Source organism: Coturnix japonica, chromosome 10, assembly GCF_001577835.2.
Source record: "Coturnix japonica isolate 7356 chromosome 10, Coturnix japonica 2.1, whole genome shotgun sequence".
Lineage (NCBI taxonomy): Eukaryota > Metazoa > Chordata > Aves > Galliformes > Phasianidae > Coturnix > Coturnix japonica.
In genome coordinates, this window is record NC_029525.1 from 9,951,268 (window position 1) to 9,966,104 (window position 14,837).

The 14,837-nt window shown below is 41.7% G+C and overlaps 2 protein-coding genes across 2 annotated transcripts; both read right to left on the reverse strand.

The window, feature by feature from the left end:
• Positions 1-214: 214 nt before the first annotated feature.
• On the reverse strand, positions 215-3,588 carry C10H15orf40 (chromosome 10 C15orf40 homolog). Its single transcript, XM_015873000.2, has 4 exons — positions 3,421-3,588; positions 3,220-3,346; positions 2,691-2,818; positions 215-1,020 (listed from the first exon to the last, which is right to left on the reverse strand). Exons 1-4 carry the CDS (start codon positions 3,511-3,513, stop codon positions 928-930), a joined length of 441 nt encoding a protein of 146 aa, XP_015728486.1. The 5' UTR covers positions 3,514-3,588; the 3' UTR covers positions 215-927.
• A 193-nt stretch (positions 3,589-3,781) lies between these two features.
• On the reverse strand, positions 3,782-14,837 carry BTBD1 (BTB domain containing 1). Its single transcript, XM_015872999.2, has 8 exons — positions 14,342-14,837; positions 10,760-10,916; positions 10,081-10,186; positions 8,896-9,093; positions 8,434-8,626; positions 7,887-7,974; positions 5,536-5,682; positions 3,782-4,692 (listed from the first exon to the last, which is right to left on the reverse strand). Exons 1-8 carry the CDS (start codon positions 14,755-14,757, stop codon positions 4,534-4,536), a joined length of 1,464 nt encoding a protein of 487 aa, XP_015728485.1. The 5' UTR covers positions 14,758-14,837; the 3' UTR covers positions 3,782-4,533.

Genomic DNA, 14,837 nt, shown 5'->3' on the forward strand with positions numbered 1-14,837 from the left:
CTCATTACCCTTCAGACTGGGCCACAGTTGCCCATTTTGTTTCAGATTTCTTGTTCTGTTCTACCTATGATTCCACTAGTTTTTCTACAGGGTAAGACAGCATTCATTTTTAAACCAAAGAAAAACTGCATAGTAGTTCTGTTTAGAATTAACATCTCAGTACGTGACATCTGGGAAGTAATGTATTTGTTAAGGACGTAAACACAAACAAAAGTCGGTGATATTTTTTGCCCTTTTTATTAAAAAGTCATAACACTTGAGATACATTTTGTAGAGCTGCCACAATTATAGTTCTGCGTCTCAGGTCACTCATTACAGACTACTACAAAGTGCCACTATGTATGCAGTCATTAGGTGCTGGGTCACCCTTTTTATACTGTGCAACCCTGATTTTGATTCAGTTATGCAAGTAATTCTGGTTTTAGCTTGACTGTGTGATGACCAACCACAGTATACATATTAGCTTTAAATACATTAATATGGGATTCACATATATGACAGTGTGGAACTGCACCCAACACCAGCCACCAGACATTAAAGAGAACACTCCTAGGGTCTGTAACACCCAGACTGATTGTTTTGTGTTTCACATTGTACTGATGCCTTTGAAGCCCATCACTCCAATTCTTCTGCTTTATGAACCAAATCTTGCTGCATTCAGCAACTTTGAGAGAGCAGGGAAGAGGACAAGTCTTACTGACAGAAGCAGGCACAGAACCTCGGTAAACACAATTTTCCATACCAAACCTACAGGAACAGTTCAGCTTTACAGCAGTGACATTATCAAAGGAAGGGGGAGGCAGAGGAGCACATCTTTTCCCAGTCAGTATCCAAATTCCAAGAAGAACCTATTTACATAAGAAAAAAACCCATCAGTCTGTTCACCAAGATGCAGTATATTGCTCCATTTTCCACTCCTGTTTTAGCTCAAGTAGAAGCTTCTTTTTTCAGTTTTTCTAATACTTCATCTGGTGTCACTGATGCCAAAATCTTCACCACTTTGTCCCGTGATTTACCACCCTGTGTTAGACACACAAAAAAGTCACCTTGCAGAGAATTACCACCAAACACACATTTCCAAGAAGCTCACTATGATGCCAACACATCACGTAGAAACTTAAAATAATTCCCAGTGAGTAGCTATGCACAATTAGCGGGAGTCAGAAATGGTTCATCAACATCCTTTGTTGTTATTCTAAAGGTCAAAACCAGCCTTATCTGTTCTCCTTTTAAAACCAGCTGCAGCTCCCAGAGCAAGCCCTGAACTTATGCCTTTCTTATAGACTAGAACAAAAAGCAAGGAATGGTAAGTTTCCATTATTCAACTGTATTTAATTTAGCTAGAAGCAAAATTCCAGCTGTATCTTGTTTGAGGTTTTAAAAAGCTACTGCAACCATTAGGTAGATGTGGACTTTCAGATCTTTCTTCAACACTGCCTCCCACAGAGTATTAGTTACTCTTAAGCTGAACTCTCCAGGTGATAACATCAACTAAATGATAACAAATTGCACTGTATGCAGCATATAAAACACTTGGATTCAAATAGCTGTTATTTTAAATATTATTGGCTTGTTTTTGAAGCAGCCTAGGCAGTTGATAATGAAAATCAAGCCCTTTGGATAGAAACAAGGTAAGCCTGGTATTATACCAAATCACGCCACATTGGATTGTTTTGTCAGTGTTATCACTTATCATAAAGCAAGTAGCACACAAGAGAGAGCAACCAGTACAAAACGCACTCGGTGTGTGCACTAAGCATAGCAGAATGGAAAAACACAAATAAAGCACAAACTTTAACACAGTGCTCCACCAAGAACAAACAGCGGTTTGAGGAAGACAAACACTAGCTTGTAATTATTTGGACAATGGAGGTCAGAATGACTGAGTTAAGAAGGTCAGAAAACGTTGGTCTCTTTTATGTTTAGCTCTGCTTAGCACTTGTATTAATCTAGTTAAATTTGAACAACTACTTAAGGCAGGAAAACTGTAATTTGTGAAATACTGACAGAAAAAAAGAATCTGCCCAGGAGTCAGGAAAAAGGCCAGGCTGGATGCTTCAAGGCCAGGCTGGAGGTGGCTCTGGGCAGCCTGGTCTGGTGGTTGGTGACCCTGCACATAGCTGGGGGGTTGACAATGGATGATCATTGTGGTACTTTTCAACCCAGACCACACTATGATTCTATGAAAAAAATAAGGAAAGCAGCATCTCTACCTTTCCCCAAAGCAGAGCTCAGTTCTTTGATCATATTGCCACTGACCAGCCTTTAAAAGACTTCTCCGACTAGTGCATTAAATATAGAAAAATAAGAGGTACCATTTTCCATTGAGTCCTCACCTTCACAAAGGTTACATTAGAACGGTTGGAACAACTGACATTTAAGTCCAACGAATGGATACAATTAATTATTTATTCGGTGTGATGAATAAAACAGTTTCCACCTAACACAGTCAACAAGTGTCAACACACAGCACAGCTCGTATCAAGAAACACCTTTTTACCCCAGTCTGTTTTTTTTCCTTCCTTAGTGAATCATCCCATTAAGTCAATTAAAAGCTTTTCAAATGCCTTCTGGAGTGAACTTGGGAGAGCAGCTTGTTATACTCAGTGAATAACATTCCAGAGCCTTGAATTTACAGTGCAGCTGAATAAGACTGAAAGGGGGTGGGGGGTGGGGGAGGAAAGCAGTACCTTCTCTAAAATAACGTCACTCTTCTTCACTTCCAGCACCTTAGAGAGGTACCGGCACAGCTCTGCGTTCGCCTCCCCTTCCGATGGTGGTGCAGCAATAGCCACACCGACTGCCTCGGCTGTCACATCTACAATAAAGAACGGAAGGGTTTTATGCTCCAAATATTCAGAATATTCACTGTCAGTCCCTAGAAATAAGCGTTTATGTTTTCAAAAGCATTTTAATTTTAAACCCAAGGAACTCCCGGATCAGCGGGCAACTGAGCGTCTTCCAAACCCTTCAAGCTGTTAGTGAGCACCGATACGAGGCTTCCATCAGCCCAGTGTCAGAGCGCAGCCGTGGGGCCCAGCAGTAACGCTGCAGGCACAGCGCCGCCTTACGCTGCCGCCCTGTCAGTTGTCGGCCCAACAAACGGCAGCTGAGCGGCCTAAAGCTGCAGTTTCCGACCGTGCACACAGCGTTACGTGCAGGCGGACAACAAGGAGCCGGCCTACAACACGCTGCGCTGTCCCGGCCCGGCGGCCCCACCTGTCACAGCGCTGCAGCGGGAGCCGGGCTTGGCGCGCACCGACACCCTCACCCCGCCGTCTCCCGCTGCCACCACAGGCCCCGCGGCGGCGCCGGGTTCATCGCGCTCCTTCCCGGCCGCTTTTCCCTACAAGACAGAAACGTGCGTCTAGGCCGCAGGCACGGAGCGCTGGGTGCTGTTCCCAGCCGTCCCCATCGCACCTTCCGGGGCATGGCCCCGCCGCGGTTCCGTAGCGGTACCGCCAGCCGCTGACGGAAGCCGGCCAGGCCCAGCATGGCTTCCGGGAACGGCATAGCCCCGCCTCCCGACTGCGCTAAACACCACAGAGTTGTAGGGGTTGGAAGGGAACTCTAGAGATCATCGAGTCCAACCCCCTGCCAAAGCAGGTTCCCTACACCACAGCTCCGCGTCCAGGCGGGTCTTGAGTATCTCCAGAGAAGGAGACTCCGCCACCTCCCTGGGCAGCCTGCTCCAGTGCTCCGTCACACTCACTGTAAAGAAGTTCTTGCATCCCTGGCCTGCAGCAGGGGACCACAAAGCAAGTTACACACAAATAGCCCATAGTTTATAATAATTCTTTAGTATTAGATTACCCAGACAAAATAATATCATTACAAGGCTTGTATTCCCATTTTCACATTGTATGTTTTCCTATAGGCACATTATGTATATACAGTGGCTATTTCCATAACCAAGCTCCATATTCCCAAAAACAGCCCTTCTTAATTAAAAGAGATTCTGGAAAGATCCATTCATGGAAGAATTTGTTATAGCACTTCCTCAGTGCAGCTGCAGACACTGCCTGGAGTGCTAAGTCCATCATAGCAATAGGAATCCAGCTTTGCTGATGTACTCAGGGAAAAAAAACAAATAATTAGTAGTAATTCCTGTCCACGGGGTCATTCCAAGGTTATTTGACAGAGAAGTGCAGGCTGGGAGCACAGCAGCAGAGGTATCGTCTTTGTGAGAGAAGTTGAGGAACATGTACAGATGACATTCATAACCAATACATATTTTCCAGTTCAAGAAATGAATTCAACTATATGAAAAATGAAGGGTTCAAAATACAAAGCCATTAGATCACAACATAGCATTCGAAACGATCTTCTGTATACAGAACACTTAACCCACACTTTGTTAAAAGTTAAATTAGGTTCCACCAACCACAATGCAGGTAAAAATCGCTCTCCTGGTACTTCGCAAACAAGTCAGTTCTGTTTTGACACGTTCGGGTCATTTCACAGCACTGCCAACTCACTGTGGGTGACAGTGGGAGTCCACTGATATGCTGACATGTAGATGATTGTGTGAAATTATGTATAAAATATTATTTCTGGTATCTGTCCATCTTCTATCGATGTACCATTATTGTTACCTGGCGAGCTATAAAAGACAAAGCATGTTTTGCTAGCAGTAGGAGATTCATGAATAACTTTCTTCAATCCCTTTGTTCCATAGTGGGAATCAGGACCCTGGAAAACAGCAGAGGAGATTAGCAACAGAATGGAAATGACCCAGGCAATGCTGAAGTTCAAATACTACTGACTTAGATCACTTGAACAGTAAAAAATGTCTGTATCCACATAACAGAAGTTACATACTAACTTTCAGATTAACAGAAACAGATCCTGTAAGTCTAAACTGAACAGGTTTCTCTGACAGTAGACTTAAACTGCCTGGTTTTATCCCACCAATAATGAATATTTTCTGATATTTCTCCTTGTCATACAAGTTGTCTGTATTTCCCCTTAATCACCCACCTCAGATGCTTTAATGGGCAGCATTTTTTTCCAATCCATTCAACTCTGTATTGCGTACAGGGAATTATCTTTAAAATAACATTATTCTTACAAGATTTCACAGAAAATATTGAATGAGTCAATTTCCCTAGAACAAATCGTTCTTTTCCTCTATTTTAGCACAAGTATATAAGAGTGAGAAAAGAAAGCTGCCAGTGTTCTTGACTATAGCTAGTCCTTAACAAAAGAAATCAAACAAGTTTTGATAAAGACAGCTGCCAGATTAAATATTCCAAATAGTGCTTTTGCCCACACAGAACCACACTGACTTCCATTAGGACTCGTTTTAACTCCTGTAAGTGGGAAGCCACAAAGAATCCAGTTATAAATTCTGTGCTGTGGCACAGAACAGAGAGAAAGCAGCTTTAAAAGCTTCCATATAGTTTAGCTACCTCCTCCTTTCTCACAAAGCCTAGAATAAGACCAACATGACACATTCCAATCACAGAACGGATAAAAGATAAACCTTTGCAGCATACTAATATTTTATACCTTAACGGTATTAAGCATTCTTACTTTTAATGTTGCACAGGCCGTGTAGCAAACTGTTGGCAGAATCTCTATAGGCTCTTTGAACATAACTCTGAATGTACTGGCAGTTCCATCACAGCTAAATCCAGTGTCATTTTGTCCTAGGGTTTGATTCTTCTCATAGTCAATTATCTGCAGAAAAACATGAAAATTGTGTTTTTAGATTTACAAACTTTTAAAAGGTTCTCACTGTATGCACACTGGAACATTACAACAGAACACCTGCCTGTTCCACCCAGTTTAATTGCAACAATAGTGCACTCTCAGATTAAAAGGTAGCTTTAATTTCCTAACAATAATACCACAAGAGCTGACCCGGCCTTGTGCTGAACCACAGATTCTGAGTTTCACATAGGCTGTCCCTTCTGTATGTTCAATCCAGCCCACAATGCCGCAGCAACCAGGTTAAAGCCTTTGTCTGAGAGGAGATAAATAGCTCTTAAACCTTTAGCTTTTGACCTTAATAAACTACACATGATCCTGTAACTTAGATTTGCTGATCTTTGCACACCTACACAGCCCGCATGAGGGAATCACATGAAGCTGGACCTAAATGTTTCACTGGCTGTGGCTCATTCAGTAAACAAGATTTTACAGATGAACAGTACAATGATGTATTCTTAGAAGAAAACAGAGGGAAGACAACATAATCGTTTTGTAAAAGACAGACACAGAATTCCTGTCCTTAAGTACAAAACAGAGCAGTAAGCATCAAACAGGAAACAAAAGACAAGCTGCCCTTTAAATACAATGTGAAGAAACAACCTGAAACAAAATTGCCAACAAATGCTAGAAGTCTATCAAATAAGGTGGGGATAAATAAGGAGGGGAGTGCTTGGCCCCAGCTGAAGTCACAGGCTCTCTCACAAGTTTTTCCACACACACAGTCAATCAATGTAATGCTATAGTGCCAGGCTTTGACACGCACAGCACAGAGTAACCGTGCAGCTGCAGAATGTTAAGACTTTGTTAGAGAGCTTAAAATCAAATCAAAGCTAAACTCAGTAAGAGAAATCAAATGGAATGGAAATTCCACGCTTCAAAGGGGAGGATACAGTGCTGGATTAATATTACTAGAAGGCAGTTATCAGCACAACATGCTGAGAGAGATCAGACAGGCTACAGGAGCAGGAAATACAATTTCAGTGGTATCTTCAACTAGCCTCTCAGACTGGGCAAGTGTCAAACCAGGACACGAAGCAGAGGAGACATTTTTAGATACTATCACCAATCATTTCGTGAGCTTGCCCACCACTTGCTCAGTAGGAAGAAACACAACCCCTCATTTGGTACTGAGTGATTACCAGGATCAGATTTAAAATTTCATAATGGAAACACTATGTAACAGTGTCCGTAATATACTTAGAATCAACATTCCTACACGAACAACAAAATCAAATCTACCACAGCTGTGCTGAACTTCAAAAAGGAAAATAAGGAAGCTGGCTCAAAAGAAGCTAAAATAAGAGTCTGAGCTGCATTCCCCCAACATCCAGAACTATTCCATTAGGGAAGAATTAGCGTACATCTCTCTTCTACAATCTTCTGAGGAGTTTGCTACTAATGAATGAACACGTTCAAATATGAACAGATCCAAAAGAAGGATACATTACCCACTGCTCTCCTAAGTGTGGCTCCCATCTCCCCATTACTTGCTCCCCTATGAATGCAAGGGTCATAGCTTTTCTGGTCTCTTTCATAAAGCAGTAGCTTATGAATAATTTTCATTATTCTTTTTACTACCTTCCACACTTTACAGTAAGAGACCAATACAGTACTCAAGATGTGAGCACACTCTGCTTTCATGAAATAACACAGTGTCATCTTATCTTTTTTCCAGTACCTTCACGATGACATGGTGGGCTTTTTTAGCAGACTTTTTTTTGGCACTCATTGCATATGTCAATGATTTCTGACAGCTGCTATTGACAAATACAAAATTCTTTCCTGAATTACTAGAAATCTTATTAAGAGGACAGACTTAATGCACAACTGAACAGATTATAAAGATGTGAAATTCCTTTATAGAAAACTTAGAGGAATCTGAGGTTAGACCATACAAGTATTCCGCAGCATGATTCGTTGGGAGTTACCAAACAGAAAGGCCAAACCAGCCTCAAGAAATACCTACTCTGGAAATGACTGAAGAATAGACCGAAAAGGAAGGAAAGTTTTATATTGTTCTTACATTTCCCTAGTCATCCAGTTGACTGCTGGGGATAAAACAGGTTAGATTCTGATGTATCAAGCTGCTTCTACTCTGTTCAAATATACTCCAAACCTTTTGTATTAAGCATAGTTTCTGTTTAAATAAGTGTATATAGAACATACTGTACCTGTATATTAACTTGATAGTCTGTGGGTCCATGAATAGATCCATATAATCCAAATCCCACTATGGAAATTCTTCTATTTACTGTGAACCTAGTAAAACAGAAGAAACCATGATGGGTGTATTAATTTCTTCCGAAACAAGCAAGAAAAACTTGTATTGTAGAAAGCTAAACCAGAAATAGCATTGCATTCATGTTTTCAATAGTGTTTCGCACTTAGATGTGAATAGTAAGGAAAAAAAAACACATTAAAGATACTATCAGCTTCATAGTGTCACATTTTGCTAATCCACTGAGCTTTTTAATTTTTTTAATTTTTTATTTTTTAAAAGAACCTGATTTTTTTGAGTATTGCTGAAATAAAAACAGACCAAGACTTAGTATTTTAAAACTGGATGTGCAGCCAACACCCCAGGACTCCAAACTTTCAAAGTTAGTTCTCTGATACATGTTTGTTACTGTATCTTATATCAAAAAGCAGAAGTTGAGTAATACCCTGCCTTTCTTCCCACACTTGTGTCTCTCCTTCAAATAGTTTCCAAAGCCATACCTAATGCGATCACTTGTTCCACTGTAGCCCCAGCGACTCTCCACTTGTTGGAACCTGTTAATGCTGCATTCTTTTCCTCTGAGGCAACATCTTGGTCGGTCGATATAATCTACTTTTGGCTTAGGATTGACAGTAAAATGTAGAAAAAGATTTACTACTTCCCGATCTGACAAGATTCCTGACTGAGCAGGGCCTGCAAAAAGAAAAAAACTTCTAAGGTAATTCTAAGAACTACTCCAACTGTTGTATTTAAACCACATTTATTTGCAAACCAAGGATGACGTTAATATTTTCCAGTAGTCAGGGTATATTATACAGGATGTTTTCCTCTCCTTAAGATTGCATCATGATGCTTATTAGTAAGGTATTAACAACGTAATAGAGCGTTAAGCATCTCAGCGCTCACAGGTGAGCAGTGCAGAGCTGTGGTCTAACAGTAAGAGAAAGAATCCCTAAACTCACCTGCTGCAAACTCTTCAATAGTCATTAATGGAAACCGGATTAAGGAAAGAGCTCTTCCAAGGACCTTCTGTTTGTTTCCAAATGTCACAGGCAGTTGTTGTCTTTGACATTCAGCCTCTGCCCAACGAACGACAGCTCCAAAGAGTCTGCTTTCTCGAATACTAAGGGTATCTCTTTCTAGAACTGCACACAATGTGTCTATAAAGAAAAATGTTAACAGATGTAGATCATAAGTTCTACATATTTTAAGTAATCTTAATATATAAACAAACACATATCCAAGGCTACGGCAAGATGATTACTGGCAGTAATCATGTAAAGTGGTTAACATCCACTACGAAGAAAAACAATTCATGACAGCACTGCCACACTCTCATCCAGGTACCTGCCTGCCAGTCTGAATCAACTACAAACACAAAGCAGTAGTGCACACAAAACCAGTTTAAACATAAAGGATTTTAAACATTGACACATCTGCCTCCCACAAAGCCTCAAAGTGGAACACGGTGTGAGGAAAGGTGCATGGATTTTACGGGAGCAGCTTCTCCTGTACTTCTTATTCACTGTTGCATTTTATAAACAACTTAAGCAAAACAAAAAAAACCCAAAAATCTATAGGGTATTTAACATTTAGTCTGTTCAGGTTTTCCTCTCACTTATCATTGAAGATGAATCTAAAAAGCCGTTTTCACATTCTGAACCTGTTGTCTTCTTAAGAAGTTTTAATATGCCCTGAATTTGAGCAAGACATGTTTGCAATTATAAAATACATAACAAAAATGCAGGCTGAATTAGAGATTTATCAAAAGTTGAGATCAACATTCACAGTCTGGGTGTAAGTCCACTGAACACAAGTTAACAAGATGTTGAAGCAGCTGGAATATCTTCTTTCAGCCTGAGTTTGAGACTGAATCTAGATGAACTGGAGTGAAATCTTATACGGACATACATAGAAACAATCAAATCTAAGCAAACTGATTTATAAATGTTGGCTTTTTGTAAAAGAAAAAACACAGAAACCAGAAGAATTACAAGCAGAATTTCAAACTGTTTTAGATTTTTATTTTTTTTTAAACACATTCCATACATTGTATCTGATTTGTGCAACCCTGAAAAGAGAAGTAGCAACAAAACAGTATGATTCCCTTTGGAAGTTTAATATTTAAGACATAAGAAGGAACTTACCTATATCAATATCAGTAAATCCTTCTGCACTTATTGCATCCATAGTGCTTTTGTCTATCGTATCAAGACAAAGACTAGCAAGCTGAGGTTCATCAAACAAACGAGCCTAAGAAAGTAAAATAGATCTATAGTTAATTTGCTGTTGCGAGCACCCTGTTGATAAGCTACTGATTCTAAGCAGCAAGTATTTTTTAAATCTAGTACAGGTCAAGAATATAATAGGTTGATTTCTCTAGATCTTGTGGTTTTATCTTCCAGGGCACTTAAATTCCAAAAGGAGTAAGTAATTGAAAATACACTGCAGCCAGATTTTCCTTCATGTTTGTATTTTTAGTTTGGGAAATATAATTTTAAGAACCAAATCCGTTACAGCAAACTGTCTTAACAAAAAAGCAAACAACCAATTGAGATATTCACATAAACATAATAAACTGACCCCATGTGAAGTGTCCCAGTACATCATACAATAACAACAGAGAAGTTTTTTCTCTTCTTCCTCTACATTAATATCATTAAGAGCCAAGAAAGTCTCTAAAAATGCCAACAAAGCAACAAAACTATTTTCATACAGAAATTAGATTGTATGATGGCAAATCAACCATGAAGTAAAACTATATGCTCATTTCCCCCAAAAGACTGATTTTCATAGAAAATCAAAACTAAGCTTAAATGTACCCACCTGAGTGAGGAGCATGAAGGCATTATCTGCTCGGAGGTGCTTCGTTAGAAAATCTACACAGTGTGCTTCCAGGGCTGGAACTGCATATTTCTTTGCAGTGTAAAGAGTAGTCATGACTGTTTCTGGACCAATTTGAACTTCATCTGAATAAAGAAACCTAGAAATCAATATACAAATATATATAATAAACACACATCTCAGGGCGCAGTCAAGAATGACAGTCTGTTTGTATTTAGAAAATAGGTCAGAGATTTCAACTGCCAACATGCAATAGTTCACTGTGTCGCATTTTTTGTGGATAAGTTAGTGGATTGAAGAAAAAAAATACAAAATTAACCTAAAGGCATAAATTTGTTTTAAGTATGTGTTACTCTAAGATTGATCTGGCTGTACTAGTTATACATCGCCATCCAACTGTAAACAGCTGAGCTTCCAAATTACTTACGTATTAATGCACGCTCTTTTGATTAACTACTAAGATCTGTATTCACACATATCAACACGTAACTCTCTACAGCTGTATTATGTATCTCAATCTACTGAAAATGCACATCAGCTTCCTTGCAGCTCTTGAGAAGAATGTCAACAACGTCTGATGTGATAATGTCTTATGTCATGTTCACCATTCTCTAGTGCTCAAAGAGGAAATGGGAGTAAAATTCTAAGAGATGACCTTGACTCTTCTATTCTTGCTGCAGACTGCCACAAGAAGAGCCTTGGCTTCTCTGCACTGTTTGAGGTTACGTGATTTGTTGAAATTTTAGCATAAAGCAGCAAACCAAAAGATAGAAGTTTCCATAAAAAACAGGAGCAAGCCCCTGTATCTATACTGAGCAGCTGCTACTTGAGACAAGTTTAAGGTACAGTTTTCAACATGCTTCTCTTTACTTCAAGTTTTTGACAAGACCAAAACTTCTCTGGAATTTTCACAGCCAAAAATCTTTTGCAATTACTATGAAGTATGAATTTGCTAAGTCAAAAGGTAGCTGTAAGAACTATTATATATGGCAATAAAGTGCATTATGTTGCATAATGCTGATTCCTTTTAGTACATGGATGGATAATCACAATGCATTCATCTGCTCATAAAAAAGAACTCTAGGTGTGTCTTCTCTGTAAAATCCTCTCTGCCCATGAGCAGAGAGCTCTGCCTCTGTGTTGATGCTCCTCTTCATGGCATGCCTGAACTGGCACAGCTGTGTTTATGCTGCAGTTCTTCCTCCACTCAGCTCAGTGGGGCTGAACACCACTTCTCCTGTCAGAAAAGGGAGCAACTGCTGCAGCCAACTTAAAATAGTGAATAAATATGTCCACAAGAAAAACTGAAACACTGTCAAAATAGCTTGGCAAAGGTGTTCAAATTGTTCAGTTTTTAACTACTAGTAAATTATCTCCAACAGTTTTTGCATTACTTCATTACTTTAATGTTTCTTTTATCTTGATGTTCCCTGCCATGAATATACAAAGATCCAACTCAGTCCCAAGCAATTATACTTCAAAACGGTCTCTGCAAAGATTAAAGGAGTGCCCTACAAAAAGCACTCATCACTATTTGAGCAACTTCTTTATGACAGATACAAGGTCAGCAGTGGCCAACACCAAGGAAATAACAAACAGCTTGTCTTACAGTTGTTATACACTAAGAACAGTGTATAGGGGCACAGAAGTCCCGTACTAGTTTGTGTTAAAGAAGATCTCAAGTATGTTTCTAACAAGGTGTTACAATTTATATTTACTCCAATATTAGCTTGTTGCACATGTATCAAGGCCTGAGTCTAGAGAGGGAGCACTATAAAATACTTAAGTTCATTCAAAAAAGCTGCTAAGCATTCCATAGCAAAGACAACATCAAACCGGAGCCACCCCAGCAGTTGATCAGTCTGGTGATGTTTAGACACGATACAAGTATAATCAACGTACTTACAAAAGTCCCCTGGCCATTACCAGCCCTACAAACACAAGGTGGCTTTTGTTTGCTTCTAACAGCAACTCTACGCTCACTTCTACTTCTTAGCCTTACTCATAACTCTCCTGCTTCTGTGCTTCTGTATGCAGTCAAAACAAGCACCTCTCATTATAACTTCTCACTGTCTGGTGGCTTTTACACATACACACACATACATGTCACAGTGACTTACTTTTAACTACTGAAATCATTTCTGCTTGGAAGACAACTTCCCACTACTCAGCACCAGCCCCTCACCTTAAAGTCTGCCATTCCCTCTTTGCTAAGATAGCAGAAAATACAGTTTGTTTGCTAATAAGCAACGAACTCACCACACTGTGGCTTTCCTTAAAGCAAAACCAGTTGCTGCAAACCTTGTTTCCACAATTACTAAAGCACCGTGTTATTCTTCTCACAGTTCTCACCTCAAACCAAAAAGAAAGCTACTTTTTTTCTGCAGTACTAGAAGTTTAGAGACATTACACATTTCTTTCCAGGCAATAATAGTGCTTGATTTCTAAATGTTCATTACAGAAATCTGTTTAATGCATTTTATACAAGTTTTGCCTAGCAAAAAGATATCATTGAGCAGACGAGTTGTCTGACCACAGGTCAGCAATAAACCTGACGCACAGAGAAAGTATCAGGAATTGTCTCTGTGACCATTTACCACCACACTGGGTAAAACTAAAGTGCAGACAGGTTTGTAACAAACCCTTCTGTGGTCAAATCAGAAACCAGTACCCACTTTGCACACTTCCCCATCACCGCACTCCTGCTCTCACTTATGTGACTTGTGCATCACATCAGATAACTGTGTTCTGCTGCATGTTCTCTCCAGCCAAAGCTATCTGAAACGTGTGACTGCAAAAGGGATGGTAACTATTTGGTTATGATGGTAAACACAATTTGCTCTGCCTCTGAAAGATAAAAAGCTCATTGTAAGAGGAGTGATGGTCCTGCATGGAGCCAAGAGTGGGATGTGGTGATTGTCATTTGCGTTCCTTCCAACTTGGGATATTCTATGATTCTACGAGTAAACCTTCAAAGTAAACTATCAAATGAAACGAAAAGCTCAGTACAACAGCTTCAGTTCCTTCCTGGCGCCGTTGGGTGGACGGGCAGTGCCAACAGAGATTGCCGAGCCACTAAATCCCATCGTCTTGCAGAAAACACACAACCAAACAGCCCGACAGGGCAACACAGTATCACAGAATGACCCGGGTTGGAAGGGACCTCAAGGATCATGGAGTTCCAACCCCCCTGCCTGGCAGGGCCACCAAACATACACCTTTACTAGATCAGGTTGCCCAGGGCCCNGGACGGGGCATCCACAACCTCCCTGGGCAGCCTGTTCCAGGGCCTGACCACTCTCCTAGTGAAGAACTTCCCCCTAACATCCAACCTAAATCTTCCCTCTTTTAACTTAAAACCATTTCCCCGTGTCCTGCTATTGTCAGCCCTTTCCAAGACTTTACTCCCCGAGCGGCCGTCCCGGAACGAGGCCGCTGCAGTCGCGGCAGGGCGCGCAGGCCGTAGCAGCAGCAGGACGCAGCAGGACGCCGTGCCCTTGCCCCGGCCGAGCAGCGCACACTGCCGTCCCCACCCCCGCACCGCCCCCTCGCCCCGGGCCTGACCTGAGCAGCGCCAGGAAGGCGGCGGGCTCCACGTCGGGCAGCTCGATCTCGGCCGAAGTGGTGGCCATGCCGCCGTTAAACATCGCGTCGAACACGGCGCTGCCGGCCGCCAGCACGAAGCGGTGCGCGGGGATGCGCTGCTGGCCGGGTCCCGGAGGCGCCGCCCCGGCTCCGCCGCCTCGCGGGCCGCCCTTGCCCACCACGAAGTGCACGTCGCTCAGCAGCTCGTTGGAGAACAGGAAGGCGAAGCGCTCCCGCAGCGAGCCCTTGGTGGCCTGCCAGTTGTACAGCGGCTCCCGCTGCAGCACCGCGCCGCTCTCCGCGCCGGTGGGAGCGGTCGTGGTGGCTGAAGCGGCGGCGGCACCGGCAGCAGCGGGAGGCGCCTCCACGGGCGAACCGCCACCGGCCGCCGCCATCACCGCCCTGAGGGGCCGGGCCGGGCCTCACTCAACCGGCGGCACAGGCATCTCCGCCGCGCGAAGGGACGTCAGCAGCT

Coding starts and splice junctions, on each gene's coding strand:
- C10H15orf40 (XM_015873000.2), bottom strand. CDS start 3,513: ATGCCGTTCCCGGAAGCCATGCTGGGCCTGGCCGGCTTCCGTCAGCGG. Junction 3,347..3,420: donor GCGGGGCCATGCCCCGGAAG/GTGCGATGGGGA, acceptor TCTGTCTTGTAG/GGAAAAGCGGCCGGGAAGGA. Junction 2,819..3,219: donor CCGCTGCAGCGCTGTGACAG/GTGGGGCCGCCG, acceptor TCTTTATTGTAG/ATGTGACAGCCGAGGCAGTC.
- BTBD1 (XM_015872999.2), bottom strand. CDS start 14,757: ATGGCGGCGGCCGGTGGCGGTTCGCCCGTGGAGGCGCCTCCCGCTGCT. Junction 8,627..8,895: donor TATTGAAGAGTTTGCAGCAG/GTGAGTTTAGGG, acceptor TTCTTTTTGCAG/GCCCTGCTCAGTCAGGAATC. Junction 5,683..7,886: donor ACTATCAAGTTAATATACAG/GTACAGTATGTT, acceptor GTTTTTCTGCAG/ATAATTGACTATGAGAAGAA.